This window comes from Triturus cristatus, chromosome 4_1, assembly GCF_964204655.1.
Source record: "Triturus cristatus chromosome 4_1, aTriCri1.1, whole genome shotgun sequence".
Taxonomy (NCBI): Eukaryota; Metazoa; Chordata; class Amphibia; order Caudata; family Salamandridae; genus Triturus; species Triturus cristatus.
Window position 1 is genome coordinate 526,002,772 of NC_140585.1, and position 15,659 is coordinate 526,018,430.

The 15,659-nt window shown below is 43.3% G+C and overlaps 1 protein-coding gene across 2 annotated transcripts in view; it reads right to left on the reverse strand.

Moving 5' to 3' along the window:
* Positions 1-15,659, reverse strand: part of TM7SF3 (transmembrane 7 superfamily member 3) — a 213,197-nt gene that overhangs the window by 62,181 nt on the left and 135,357 nt on the right. For both annotated transcript variants that reach the window (XM_085652794.1, XM_085652792.1), the window contains exons 3-6: positions 15,086-15,236; positions 6,082-6,202; positions 4,830-5,001; positions 383-560 (exon numbers count right to left, since the gene is read on the reverse strand). In XM_085652794.1, the coding sequence (XP_085508920.1) occupies positions 383-560; positions 4,830-5,001; positions 6,082-6,202; positions 15,086-15,236 (622 nt within the window). The remainder of the gene's footprint in view (positions 1-382; positions 561-4,829; positions 5,002-6,081; positions 6,203-15,085; positions 15,237-15,659) is intronic.

Sequence of the window (15,659 nt, forward strand, 5' to 3'; positions counted from 1 at the left end):
TAACTAAGCATTCAAAGGTTGCAGAATGGGAAATCAGGGAGTCTCACCTGACCACCTTTGCAGCTTCCCAAAGGGTTAGCATCAAACTAACCCGCCCCCCACCACCCACTCCCAGCTATCATTAATTTCAAAGTATTGTTTGAGTGCACCCTTAATGCTCTCACATACGGCTGGGTCTTGGAAAGCAACCTCATTAAAAATCCAAGGTCTCATTAAATGTTTTTGGTGTGGCAGGCTAGGCATGTGTAGTCATACTGTAGTGTGGCTATAGGATCTTTTGTGGGGTCTAAACCATGGTACCATAGCTTTAAACTCTTTGGGCAATTCAAAATATGTCTCAAACCCATCTCACCAATTTGATACCTCCTTCTATGATCCTTACCGAGGGTGTAGCAGTTGTCTATTGTTGCATTAAAACTACAAACGTAGGTATGTACTGGAATGTATGCCGCAGATGTATTCAGACGAGGGTCCCTGACGACAACATTGTAAATGACTCCTTGTCCGGGAATGGATGAAAAGGAAATAATGGTCTTGTCGTTGGATGTCAGAGTTACCAGCTGAAACACACAGAACAAAAGTTATGTGTCACAAATTATGTACCAGCAAACCGTTCCAGAGATTACGAACGAACAAGAACACCCCCCCCCCCCCCCCATTACAAACAGTGTCAACTACACTAGGACCAGGAAATCTCAAAGTGTACATCTCCTAAAAGAAGATTTCTTCCAACAGAGAGCCATGTTGTGGAGTCTTGCATAATGCATTCTGGTCTGCTTGATAAGGGGAGACCAGACTCAGCAAGACAAATCTCATCAAGGGAATTTTGGTAACTACTTTAATGGCACCGTTGAGCAAGGCTATCAATAAATCAATCAATTAAGTGTCTTGTAAAGCACGACTACTCACCCGTAAGGGTCTCAAGACGCTGGGGGGTGGGGGGAGACACTACTTGTCCGTTGAAGGCACTGCGGTTCAGTCGAAGAGCCAGGCCTTGAGGCTCTTCCTGAACTGAGGCAGTGACGGGGATTGCCTGAGGTGGAGAGGCAGGATGTTCCAAGTCTTTGCTGTGAGGTAGGAGAAGGATCTACCTCTGGCCGTGGTCTTGCAGATACATGGGATGGTGGCCAGGGCCAATTGGCTGTCTGTGTGAGGAGCTTGAAGGTGATTATTTTGCTGACTGGGAGCCAGTGGAGGTCTTTTAGGTGGCCAGTGATGTGGTTGTGTTGGGGATATTGCGGAGGAGTTTGGCTTAGGCCTTCTGAATGTTCTTCAGTTTATTGAGGAGTTTCTGGGCGATTCCGGTGAAGAGTGCGTTGCCGTAGTCTAGTCTGCTGTTGAGGAGTGCGTGGACGACAGTCTTTCTGGACTCGGTGGGGATCCACCTGAAGATCTTTCAGAGCAGGCATAGTGTATGGAAGCAGGATGATGAGACTGTGTTGATATGATAGATTCGCCTGCATGAGCCACATGACAAAGGGTCTTTACAAGGTTTCAGTAACAACATGAAGGTTGATTCAATCATAGAGTGAAAGTTACTTCACCCGTCTTGTAAAATAAGTTACGGACATTGACCATTATTGGAGCTCCTATACAAGCTAATGCTTTATAAAAAGGCAGTCATGAAGGGTTTATTGTCAGGCAGCTTGGAGATGGTGACCTGCACCTCCTCTTTAGATATGGAACCCTCCAGAGTACCTAGCAACGCTGGGAGAGAGGGGTGGGAAAGCTAGATTTACCAAATACAAATCTTGCGCCATTGGATTGCAGGGCTATGCTTGATAGAAGAGAGTACAGAACTGAGTAATGTTCTCATGACTTCATCTCTAACCAAGCACATATTTCATCCCTTTGTGCACAAGATCACAAAATACACATTAAGTCCCCTTTTTTGCCACACTCAAACAAAAGTTAGCTATACCTCTCAAAATCATGGGCGGAGCAGCCTACAGACAATAGAAAAGCCTGGTGAAAAAGGTTTGGAAAAGGTAATGATCAAACCGCATCTGATCAAGATGTAGTGTCCAACGAACAGTTTTTGAAGAAGTTGTGAGGAAGCACATGTAACAAACTCACAGAAAACATCCAGAGGGACAGGCGACTGACTACTACTCTGACAACATGCACATGGATGTCCACACGAAGAGGAATAACCATCCTAAAAAAAAATGTGAGGAAGGATACAGAAAAACCCCAAATCACCTTAGTGGATGGTTTTGAAGCAAGCAATGGGAAGCGCCTTGACAGATCGGGGTTTGTGGGGGGGGGGGGGGGGGGGGGGGGGGGGTGTGTAGGGTGTGCACTTGTTGTGGCCAGGTAAGGGCACCCTGTTCCAGCAGTCACTCAATAATACACAAGTATGTGCAGTTACCACTGTAATGCCCGAATATCTTGTCTCAATTCCGGCCATTGATATTTGTCCCGTCCACTTTCGCAATCCCTCAGAAAGGGACATTTTCTCAACAAACACACATTAAAGGCACCTTAAAGAAAAAGCAGGTTTCTAAAGAGACATTAGCATTGTCAAACAGATGAGCAACAAGAGAGGAGCAAACAGGAACCACAATCAGGCAAAGAGGAACATACAGATATAGAGTGGGTCCGCCTTGGCCCATGCTCCACAATTCAACCCCTCCCTCAAGCCCTACTCACTCTCTAGGAGATCAAGGGAGGATGAAAGATGGCGGGAGCCAGACGAGACCTAGGTAATTTGGGCTTTGGGGGGCCCAGTGAACTTTGCCCATGTTTGGCGTCTCCAGTTTGCCCAGGGTCCTGCTTTCCTTTTTTTTCTGTATAGGATATGTGGGAACGGGCAAGTTCCGCTAGACTACGCAAGTATCTTATTATTTGTTTAACCAGTGAGGTAGGACAAGCACACAAGGAAAAGCAAACGCCCACCGAGAAATGCAGCACTCACTCATACCCTTCTAGGCATAACACTCCATTCAGGAACCAGGTGAGCAGTCCCAAGGGTTTCCCTCTTCATAGACATTGTAGGCAAAATATTAGGTACAGTGACTCCTGAGAAATTCGTCCCTAGAGTCTTGAAGATTATTATATTTGTAGTTGGGAGCATTACACTAAATTTGTAACAAAAACACAAAACAAAGTGTCAGTACAAATAAATCTGCGCCTCATTCATTACCCCCGGCCAGATAAAGTATTGCTTAAGAGTTAACATTCGAGTGTGGGGTTTCAGTTGAAAGATTTTCTTGCAATAGAAATTAATTGTACCTGTGAAATTACATTCTACTCTTCTCGTGAAAGAGTCTTCTGAATTATATGGCTTTATTTCAACTAACATGCAGGGCTTGTGAGGGGTGCTCTAAAATGTCCAAAGTACGTTTCATCTGGACATTTTTGCAGGTGGATATGATTTAATCAAATTTTTTAGGCAGAGCAGTGTTGCTAGTGAAATGTGTGTTTTGTAATAAAATGTGTTTGCTTGTGACATTTTTGGACTTGGTTTGTTTGCTCATGAGTTGCCAACTTTAAAGTGCATTTACTCTTAGTGAGTGCAAGTTCTCGCTATTCATTATGTGCTCTATTCCAAGTGCATATATTCTGTTGTACATTAAGATTTTTAGAAATCATTAGCTGGTAAATTGAAAGTGCATTTTTTGTGCTTCGCGTGTAATCCTGTTGCTCAATACTTTCCGAAATTAATGTCTATTTTATTGTCTTGCATGGGCTTTTCAATTGTCCAGTAACTGGTGGAATGAAGATCCGCCTTTAGTTCTACTGCCGCAATTTTAAATGCTTCGCCTAGGTGAATGAAGCCTGTTTTCTTGTTGCTGGGTGTGGCTATTGCTGGCCAGGCTTCAAAGTCACTTGGTAATTCTATTAACAAAGAGTACTGTCAGTCACATGAATTTTTTATTAGGGTAATTACCCAATATTAAACATCATTTTGGTCGAACTGTGGTATCCATGGGACGTTCGGCAGAATCAAACTTTAATCTCTGCGTTTACACTTTGAAGATTTGGAGGTTTTGCGGTTTGGCTATATATAATTAATAAATATTTCACATCTTTGCATAATTTATGGTACTTCTTTCAAGAAAAACAGCCACGTATTCTGGCTAGAAAATGTCAGTTAAACAATTACAAGAATTTATAAAATATCCAAATTAATAGCAATTACTATATTCAAGTCAATATTAATGGCAAAGTTGAAATTATCAAAGAAATAATCTAAATAAATAAACAGCAATTTATTAAAGTCGGGATTTTCCCCAAGGAATATCAACAACTATGTTGGCCATGGAAAAGGTACTATGGAATGAACAGAGTAACTATTGGTCAGGAGCGGGCTAGAACAACTAAAAGGAGGGGTAATGGCATGTCCGAGAGTACAGACGATTGATGTTTTTCTGCTGGACTCCAAAAGAAATTGCGATTAATTAAATGCATAAATGTCTGATCCCTCAAAATATCATAATGCACTGAATGGGTTTTCTTATTACTTTCTCATAAATACATTAAATATTTTAAACACAACACTGGTAGTGGCTTGACTCTGCCCTCTGTCTTCGCAGGCCTTTCACATATGATGTGGAGGCATTCAGTAACAGTGAGGGATATGATTATACTTAATAATTGTATCTCATAACTGGCATGCCCAGATTTCAACTCTCAGCCCAATATCTTAATGTGTTATGTCTTTGTTTAGCCTCACATGGGAAAACTACAAATATCTTCTGGATGGTGAAATACAGGAGGATCTCCACCTAAAAATGTTTACTAAATTATTTAAATACAGTATTAAAATTTTTTTAAAAAATGACGAGATTCATTCGGACCTTCATTTTGCTTCAGATTAGATTTACCTTTACACCATTTTCTTTCACAGGCTGCACCATTGACATCTTCTGTATGTGACTTAACATGGAAGATTCTAGTAGGTCATTCTCTGGTAGGAAGTACTGATAGACATCATATTGCAGCCGCCAGCGGGAGTCTGGACCAGTGTCATCATCACATAATGGAGGACTGGATCCTCTGTTAAGATTAAACACATACAGTTTATATGCAAGGCAGCAAATGGGACCCTGAGAAAAAGTAAATATATCAAAGCACTGCATAAAGCATCAGAAAATAAAAAGAACATAGTAAAGGCTAGCTGTACACTTTTGCAGGGTGTTGCTCAACCATAAAACAAGCTGAAAAACAGGATTCTTTATAATCCTCGTCTCTTGGTATTGCACCAGGAGCTTGGGTGAAACTCTTGTACATAATATCCAATTAGTGCCTTTCTAAAAGACGGAACACACTTTTAACTTCAAAAAGCAAAGCAGCCTCTTTCTGCAATTGATATAATTTTAAAACCGGCTTGTGCTGGAGACATTTTACAACTTTGTTTACTTTTCCCGGCATGTTTATCAAACCCTTCTTGCCTGCCACTAGCTGGTGTCCACCATCCTCCGTATGCTTTCAAATGAATGTACAGAAAGGCAATTGGCAGGTGGCCACAAAAGTGTTGACCCCATCTCAACTATCTCATTAGACGCCTATCGGGGTTAAGAAGGATTACATGGATAGGCTGGACAGCGACATCGGACGAGCTCCCATACCCAAGAGGTTGCTGGTGGTGCTGAGATTGACATAGTCCACCCTGGTTAAAACGTATTTATGTGTGAAAGAAAAAGCAATTTCAGTTGTATGATGTGGCACTTAAGAACACGCCTTTGTGTTCTGTATCTCAAGCTAACCATTCCATGAAATAGTTCTTGCCTTTTAAATGGCTAGGCTGCAGAACCAATGACATACTTCAGATGCTCCAAGGCACCACCAGAACAACAATGAGTTTTTGGGTCTTAAATATATCAGTACAATGAGACCAGAAAGAGTGCGTCTTTGAGGTAGAATAAAATAGGAGGATACAAATGTTGTGTGTCATCAAGCATACAACTTTTCAATATGTGTACTTAGAATCTGTGACTGGTCCTCTACTCAACTCAAAACAAATTTGCTGAAGTTTACCCCTTTTTTGGGGACAAAGGAGACCATGTTTTTCATAATCAAGAGAGTATTATTTTAATGCAAGCAAAATTATAAAAAAAATAGTTTAATAATGCATACCTGGCAGATCCCAAATTAGCTGGAGCAAATTTAACAACTGTTTCATAAATATTGTACTCCAAATAAAGATTAGGATCAATATCCAAGTTAAACTCTAGATTACAACCTCCAGGCACTGGATCTGCAAGATAAAAAAATAAAATTAATGTATTTCCTTTCTTTTCCATATGTACTCCATGAACATCCCTTTCCTATGATATTGCAAACTTAAAAATAATGCATCCAATTAGGAACTCTAATTAGAAATCCCCATCGCCTGCAATCATACACGATCCCTGAAATATAGTGAACCTAAGCACAGAGTATGGAACACCAAGTTAATCACAGGAACAAAAATGTTCCAAACTTCAGCCCAATCTACATTTGGAAAGATAGTACATCAACATAGCACATCTGTGAACATGATTTTTTGTCCTGGGTCCTTTATTTGCATCCTCATGTGCTTCAACTCTTTCGACTTATGAGTACAGGCTCTTAGTCATTAAACAAGATTTAATAACATCACTAGTGTTTCTATGAGGACAGCTGGAGAGAGGCATCACTAGTGTGTCTGGTGCACCATGTGCTGGAGATACTTTTTCTCAATTAACCATCTACTCCACACCCAGTCGTCCTGCCGAAATATCCTGTGTGGATGTGACTGACCCAGAAAGCAAAAATGAAAAATGCGGAATACCTTGCTACCGATCGTGGCAACTGTGCATGATCTAAGGGAGCTCTGAACAACCTTGGCAAAATTTAAGTAGAAGCAAGCTCTTTTGTGGTTCCAGACAACGGCGGACACAGTGACCGCACTACCCTGTGTTGTTCCCTTGTTGTCAACTGGTAGTCAAATGTGGGGTGAGCGTGCACAAACCAACTCCAGCACTCGCCGTCGTTGAGTGCCATCTGCTGTACAGAAAACGGAGAGAATAGGATTGGTGGAGTGGTGCACTGCTCGTCATTGTGACAGTGTTGGTCAATTAGTCAATGAGTCTTGATGTATAGTAAGTCTTTAGTAATTCTTCATTTTCTAAAAAATAGTTTGCCAGCCAACGCGTTTCGTTCAAGAAATTAACTTCTTCAGGGCTGTAAGTTATAATGAGAACATATAAGGGGGTGCACAAAAAGAACATGTGCACGTATGTGTTGCATACATTTCGTGACACAGAGGTGAGTACCGAATAGGAACAGTGATGTGGGGAAGGAAGGAAGTGTGTTGGATGAGGGAAGTGGGGGGGGGGTCTAGTGAAGGAGTAACAAATATATGCTGAATGTGCAGTGAATAAAAGAAACGGGAAGAAATTGTGAAAGGGACTGGAGCCAGGGTGGAGGTGAAAAATGGTGCGCTATTACCGATTCCTGGTTCCAGGAAAATAGTGCAAATACAATGAAGGCATGAATGTGCCGCGAAATCACTGAACACACCATGACTGTAAAATGCATCCATTATAACATAATATCGGTGAAGCTCCCAAGTCACATGACACAAATTATTTCAAAAACATTAATGTAGTGTCTACATAGCACAAATTATTTCAATTATTAATTCAAATTAATAATGCCGTATCTATACAAGTCAATGCGCCCAGTCCCGCAATGGTATTGATGTCAAAAAATAAAGTGTTGGCGCCGGGATGTTATAAAAGGTGAAAAGTGGCGATTTCTTAATCATAGACGCTGACCTTCCCACGGGTGCTGCACCCAGGCATGAAAATACGGCGCATTTACGTACCATGTGTAAGCATTCTTGTTGGATCGGAGCAGTGAGGTGGCAAGTGTTCAGCGCTGGGGGCCGCCTTGATAAGGGCCTGTATGCGCAAAGTCTGTGAAAAAAGAGGGCAAATGAGTGCCAAGTAGGCGCAATAGGTGGGGAAAGCGTGGTGGCATGGGAAAGCGAGAGAGAAGTGGGAGAGACGAATCAGAGACGAGAGAGTATGCATGGGCAAGGGCTTACATGGTGGGGCATGGGCAACTTATAGCCATGCTGGGCAAGGGCTTAAATGGTGGGGCATGGGCAATGCTGTAACAATGGCCACGTAGCGCGACGAGATGCAGGCCACGTCGGGGTGAAAGGAGGGTGGTGGGGCTCCAGGGTGGTGTAGTTGCGCTGCGAGAACGGGATGGATCCGATACTCTGGGTGTGTGCCGGCCCTGGGGGGCAGAGTCAGCACTGGTGCAAAATGTGCGAGAAAATATATGGCAGCGCAAATGAGAAAAGGGAAAAATGGGCAGGAGCTCCGTTGTGCTGAAAATCTGGTGGCAGGGACAGCACAGGTCAAGCGAGACCAATCGGAAGTATGATAAAGAGGAGGGGGAACAGGCGCTGGGTGTAAATCGGAGAAATCAGTGCAAGCGGTAATAGCGCACCATTTTTCACCACCACCCCGGCTCCAATCCCTTTCACTACTTCTTCCTGTTTCTTTCACTCACTGCTCATTTAGCATGTATTTGTTACTGGGCTGGGCGCATTGACTTGTATAGATAAGGCATTATTGTTTTTGAAATAATTAGTGTCTTTTGACTTGGGAGCTCCACCGATATTATGCTTTTATGTATGCATTTTACAGTCATGGTCTTTTTAGTGATTTCGCGACATATTCATGCCTTCATTGTACTTGCACTATTGTCCTGGAACCAGGAATCTGTAATAGCGCACCATTTTCACCACCACCCTGGCTCCAGTCCCTTTCACAATTTCTTCCCGTTTTTTATTCACTGCTCATTTAGCATACATTTGTTACTCCTTCACTAGACCCCCCCTTCCCTCATCCAACACACTTCCTTCCTTCCCCACATCACTGTTCCTATTCCGTACTCACCTCTGTGTCACGAAACGTCTACAACACATACGTGCACATGTTCTTTTTGTGCACACCCTTATATGTTCTCATTATAACTTACAGCCCTGAAGAAATTCATTACTTGAACGAAACGTGTTGGCTGGCAAACTATTTTTTGGAAAATAAAGAATTACTAAAGACTTACTATACATCAAGACTCATTGACTAATTGACCAACACTGTCACAATAAGAAGCAAGCTCTTATTTATGTTCTTATTTTGCCCTGCTCTTGCCCATTGGCTGCTCTAAGGTACTAATTTGCCCTGTTAACACTTTATAAAAGTTGTAAAGAACCCTTACACAGGTTCCCTTAACCAAAGTGAGCTTGAGGGGAATACCGTGGTTAGCATGACTATTCCTGTTATAATAGGTTTAGCTGCCTCGAGGAGGTCGATTGACTGCAAGGTGAGAATGCCCCTCTCGGGGTCGAGGGAGAGCTCTACTGTCCACTACTGAAGTCAGCAGTTTGCTCCCCCGACACCGGTCATTCTGGACAAATCCCCATTTTAATTGATGAAGCTATATCTGGAAATTCCCCCGATACTCCCAGTGGCCGAGTTATATTAAAAATTCTCTCCTGGAACATAGCTGGGCTTTCCAATAAGCTCAATTGCTCTGAATAGGGCTCATTCATAGACCTGCATGATATATGCTATTTCCAAGAGACATGGGCCAGGGAAGATTATCATCGTGCGGGGTTTGCATCATTTTTTGTTCCGGCTAAGTGGGGAGGAAAGGGTCGACCCTCAGGGGGTCTAATAATCTGGGTTGCGACACATTTGGGTTTTCAGTGCCACTGTTTTGGATACAGGGTCTGACGATGTGCAGGGTATACTCTTGAAATGGCGGTCTGGCTTACATTTGGCCTTGATCAACGTATATTCAAGACCGGTTAGTTTTTCTGCAGAATCAGGGTCATTGAAGTGTTATCCACTGTATTGTCTAGAATTCCTGAGGGTACGCTCTTAGTGGTGGCTGGAGATTTTAACTCTCATTTTGAACCACTTGAGGGGCTGCTGGATGCTATAAATCAGGAGGAGGACGACCTATGGAAAATTCCACCTGTGGTAGCACCTACTGTAAGATCTTGGACGCCATTGGCTGTACAATTTACCTCTTTAGTATTGGCTCATTCTATTAGAGCATGTAATGGGCGAACAAAATCCGACAATCCCTCTAAGCCTACCTTTAATAAACTTGGTAGAGAGGCCCGACTCGATTATATCTTTGTCCAATGTAAGGAATGGAATCGAGTTCAGGATTTTATGGTGCTCCCTAGGGGAGAGAGCGACCATAATCCCCTGATCTTGGATTTCATGTTACCAGGTTTGGGCAAGGATGAACCTTTATTGCAATCGGATAACACTAATACTCTCGTTCTTTCCAATAATAGACGTAGGGTAAAATGGGCTAAATTAGCTAGCAACCCAGATGATTTATCTAAAGTCTATGCTAGCGTTAGCCCAGTTTTGGAAGAAATGGCCGTCCTTATTGAGCATCAACATCTGTCTGATTACAACGGAAAAATTGCCGAACTCAATAACGCTCTATTTTCTAGTTTAACAGATATTCTGAACCCTCCAGCTCCCTGCAGGAGAAGGCCATGTAGGAAGCACCCATGGTATAATAGGGCGTGTAGATTGGCAAAGACAGAATTGATGAATGCATTAAAAGATAATGATAGCAGAGATGTTATTCGGCAAAGGAGACGAGCCTACCGATATCTCATTCACCACGCTAAGCTTGAGTGGGGAAATGAGAATTGGGTCACCCTAACAACTGCTTTAGCGGATAGGGACTCGCGCAGGTTCTGGCAGATTGTGACTACTGGATCAGCAGAGCCGGATCCTGCAGTCAACCCGAACATTGCTCCAGAAGTTTGGGAAGACCACTTTAGTCTTCTGTATAAGGGTGACTCTCCCAGTACGGAGCCCCTTTGGGGTGATCTGCCGTCGAGTGATGTTCCAGAGATAGACTTGATTAGCTTTACTCTTCTTGAGGTACAGGCTGCTATTTTGGCGCTTCCTGCGGGCAAAGCTCCAGGGCTGGATAGGGTCCCCGGAGACTTATATAAACATGACCCTAGAGTCTGGGCACCCTACCTCTTAACAATATTTAATGCAATTTCTATGGGTATGCCGGTTCCCCATACTTGGTTGGGTGCGGAGGTGGTCCCTATTTTTAAGAAGGGGTCGCCTCTCCTCCCAGCCAATTATAGGCCTTTCAGCCTGATAGATGTAGCCCAGAAACTCTTTGCCAGGTTGATTTTAGATCGCCTTTTAGATTGGACTGAGGAGTTTGAGATCCTGAGCCACTACCAGGCTGGTTTTAGAAAGAGTGTATCGACTACTGATCAGATTTTTAGATTGAATAGGTTATTTTGGAAGACGGTTAAGGTAGAGGGCGGTTCCCTTTATACCGTCTTTGTAGATCTGCGTGCAGCCTTTGATCTGGTGCCGCACATGAAGCTATGGGTTGTCTTACGGGACTTAGGAATTCCACCTTCCTTATTGGATATTATAATACGACTTCATAGTGATAACTTTGCTAAGGTCAGGTGTGGGAGAGAAGGTAATCTGTCATCCAGCTTCCCCGTCAACAGGGGGGTCAGGCAGGGTTGTGTCCTGGCACCAACCCTGTTTTGTCTCTATGTAAATGGAGTCATCTCCCATTTGAACGCGGTCCCAATAGAGACGCTCCAAAGCTCGCCGGTACAGGGATTTCGGCGATTATGTTCGCCGAGGATACCCTGTTACTTGCTAAGTCCCCAATGGGTATCCAGCGAGTTTTGGACGGTTTTGTCTCCTTTTGTCATGATCGGGGGCTGGAAATAAATACGGCTAAAAAAAAGTTTATGATTTTTAATCCCCCAAAAACATCTCGCCCCAATCCGGTTATTGACGGTGTCAGTTTAGAAAGAGTTCAGATGTTTGAGTATTTGGGAGTGACCGTGAATGAGAATTTGGTCTGGACTCAACATCAGATTAAATCCCAACTAAAGTTAATGCAAAAAACTGGGGGGGGGGGGGGGGGGGGGGGGATCACTAAACTTTGGAACAAATCTCATATAAAACCTATTGGTCCGCCACTTGAGATTTACAAAATGCCGGCTAGAGGGGCAGTAATTTATGGCGCCGAGTTGTGGGGACACAATTGTGCCCAAGCAATCGTGGCCACGGAAAATAAATTCCTTCGGAATTTATTATCCCTTCCTACTAGTTCTCCCCTTCTCCCTCTTAGGCTAGATCTAGGAATAAGATCCATAAAGGAGGAATTAGGTCTAAAGCCCCTAACTTTTTGGAGGCGTTTATGGGCAACACCTGAACTTACTATTTATAGGCAAGAATTCTCGGAACTATTAAAATATCCAATTATTCAAAAACTCCCATGGCTAAAATATATAAAGGAAGAGTTTGACAGGTTGGGCTGTTCTCTTTTGTGGACAAATCCAGAAGAGGCTTGCAGAACCATATCCCGTAAAGACCTGGTCAGTATGGATCATGAAAGCAATCAGTCTGCGTGGTTAGTGACTGATAAACTGGGCTCAATGACAAGTTCATTTTTATCAATGAAAGATTATTATAAGTTGGAGACAGTGTTGAACGACATCAATCCCACAGGTCTCAGGAAATTATTTCTCCAATGGAGATACAATTCCCTTCCAATTAGAGCTCTTACAAGCAGATGGCACCCACCAACTATTTTAAATTGTCCTGTCTGCACTGAGAAACCAGAAAACGATATTCATGTAATGTTTTTCTGTCCCTCGTACATGAAGCCCAGGAAAAAGTGGATTGTCCCCCTATGTAAAAAATGGGGCTTTAGGAAACATCTGGATGCTTATCGAATACTAAAATCTGATTTATCTCCACTAACTGTTTTTGCTGTTAGTAAATTCCTAGCTGCAATGTGGAATATCAGAAGATCAATGGTATAATGAGATCATCCCTGTTGTATATGATCATCCAAACGTTGGATGACTCTTAGTGGATATTCTTTTCAGGCAACACCGATAATTTGAATTTCTTGGTTAACATTGTTTTGAAGATGTATTTTTTGTACATTGGAAATTGTCAATGTTTTGTTTTATTATTGTATGTTTTTCTTTTGTGACTCGGTGTAGTCGAAATAAAGAAATAAATAAGATAAGGTTAGTCTAGTAGCTCTGCTGAGATGGAATTTACACTTCAGAAGAACATGGACTGCCAGCTATGTTAAGGCATAGCTTCAAATTATGGACTGCCTTCATTTTAAAGGCTGTACATGAAGCACCAGCATGGGATGTGGCCTATAAGGCAGCATAACTGTTGCTACCTGAGACTAGTAAAGGCATCCATGGTGGCGCAAGTCACAAAGTACATGGAAGCGGGAAACGATGAATAGGATACTTATCCAAACAGCACCATAGTATAGCATGTTCGCATTGCTTAACCAATAGAAATCATGCCCACACCATTACACTTATGTTAAATAAGACCTCAAAGAGAATATTAAGACTTTCCTATGGGCATTACCGAGTAGGCATGCTCAGGTCAGTCTCGTGAACTGGTGGAGCCCATTACGATCAAGTAGAAGTCTATGTTCCTATGAGGAATCCCTGGGCTTCCGATTACCTCATGTACAGGAACAGCTGCTCAGTGATGCCAACTCCTTTTCATTGAACACCACAAAAGGACGTGGGCTTTCTTCTGTGCTTAAGCGTGAAGGCCAATCTCAGCTACTAAAGCACCAAACCATGTTTATCAATTATCACTTTTATAAAGTTATAAGCTATGTGATTAAGGGAAGAGCAGTGTTGTTATGGTGGTAAAGCGAACCAGAGTTGTTAAATTTCAATGGTTTTGACGTATGGTCCCTTTAACTGTGGGTTTCTCAGGATATTTTAAGGCTTCCTAGCACATAGGTCGTCATGTGATGTTAGAGAATCACAACTGCCCTTCAGCCAAGTTTAGATTTTCCAGTGCATCTTTTGTGGTTTGTCCAATGACGCAGCAGTCATGGGGCATAGCCTGCTTCCTTACCCAGTAAGTACTTGGCACAGGGTATAGCTCTGAACCAGGGGTCTAGAAACTGGGGGGCGGGCCACCCTGGGGGGAGGGGGGGCAGAAAATCCAGGGGGCTCCAGGCTCTGGCTAAAAGTAGCATTATGCTCTGTAATGGGCCATCACTAACATCTTATGTCATTTACATTCTAGCTGGGAGTATGTGAGGATATGGCTTAACAACTAGAGCAGCAGGCTTTGAAGCTAGGAACCAGGTTCGAGTCTAGTAGGAGGCTCAAACATTCTGTGATTCTGAGCACATCACCATCTCCCCGTACCTAGAAATGAATGTGTCCATCTGTAATGCAACTGGTGGTCATGTAAAGCGCTTCGACACCTTCGGGTAGAGTTTACGCTATATAAAACTGCAAAAAAAGTGTCAAAGGAGAAGTGAATCCAAATAGTCTTCAAAACTCCCAGCCACACACTGTGGATACTTTTAATAGGTACAATTTAATAGCATCATTTTGAAAAATTCTGAGGGGGCAGATTATTATTTTTCTACTGGGTGGGGGGGGGGGGGGTGGGGGGGGGTGAGGCATTGAAAAGTTTTAAGACCACTGCCCTAAACAATGCCCTGGACCTAGTACCCCTGCTTAAAGAATTTGCTGGGAATTGTCCAAACCCGTGACTACAGACTACAGGGCCCAGCCTAGTACCTCTGCATGTGGTACTCACAGAGCAGGACATGCTCCAGGACCCTTTACAGGTCTGGCCAAGCCTGGAGCACCTTTCAGCCACGACGTGTACAGAAACTGCATCCAGAATTTTCTGCAGGGCTGGCTTGAGCACATGCCGTAGGGCACTATGGAACGCAGATTACTAGCAGCACCGAGCGCAGCATCAGTTTTACAGCAGTCAAAGGGCGGCCTGTTAGCGATACAACACTGATATACAGTAAAAGGAATAATCACAGAAGAAAGCCACAATATGCATAGCATCCGTTTTCGAGTTTGAATCCAAACCAGGCAGGATTAAGCTGCAGACGGATCACCACACAAAACTCCCGGCCAGAGCCATGTCATCCTTACAACGCTAGACAAGGAGGGCACCTGGAAACTCACAGGATCTCCAGCACCAAACTCTTCATGCAATGAACTCAGCAGCCGAAAGTCGTAAACAGGTTTCCAATACGTTACCATTGTCAGTGTATGGGACAGTGACAGCCAAGGCCAGCAGGTGGCTGACGTCATCCGAGTGAAGGTACCACGTGCACACCGTCTGCTCTGGCCGGAGGATGGACAGTAAGCCCGAGTCATCGCCACTGCTTGCGTCGGTTGCATTAGGAATCTAAATACAAATCATTTCAGTGACAAAACACTTCTGCAAACACATTCTTCAATTAATCCATTACAATTAGCAGTGATTCAACGTTTAACTGTGTACAGCACGTAATAACATATATGGAAAAAAGCGCATTACTGAAAACACCATTGAAAGTTTACATAAACCTTAATGACGTTTATAAACGCATCGATCGAACCAGGGCCGGCTTTAGTGCTGGTGGCGCCCTGTGCGACAATGTTTGTTGGCGCCCCCCCCCCCCACCCCCAATGACCACCTCCACCACGGATTCTCTCACTAGCACCCTTTAACAGTGAGCAAGTCACAATAACCACACTCTCTCAGATGCATTTAATTAGTTATATAGCGCCACTCATACCAGTGTAGGTTGTCCGAGCACTTTGCATCACACACACATTACACAGAGAC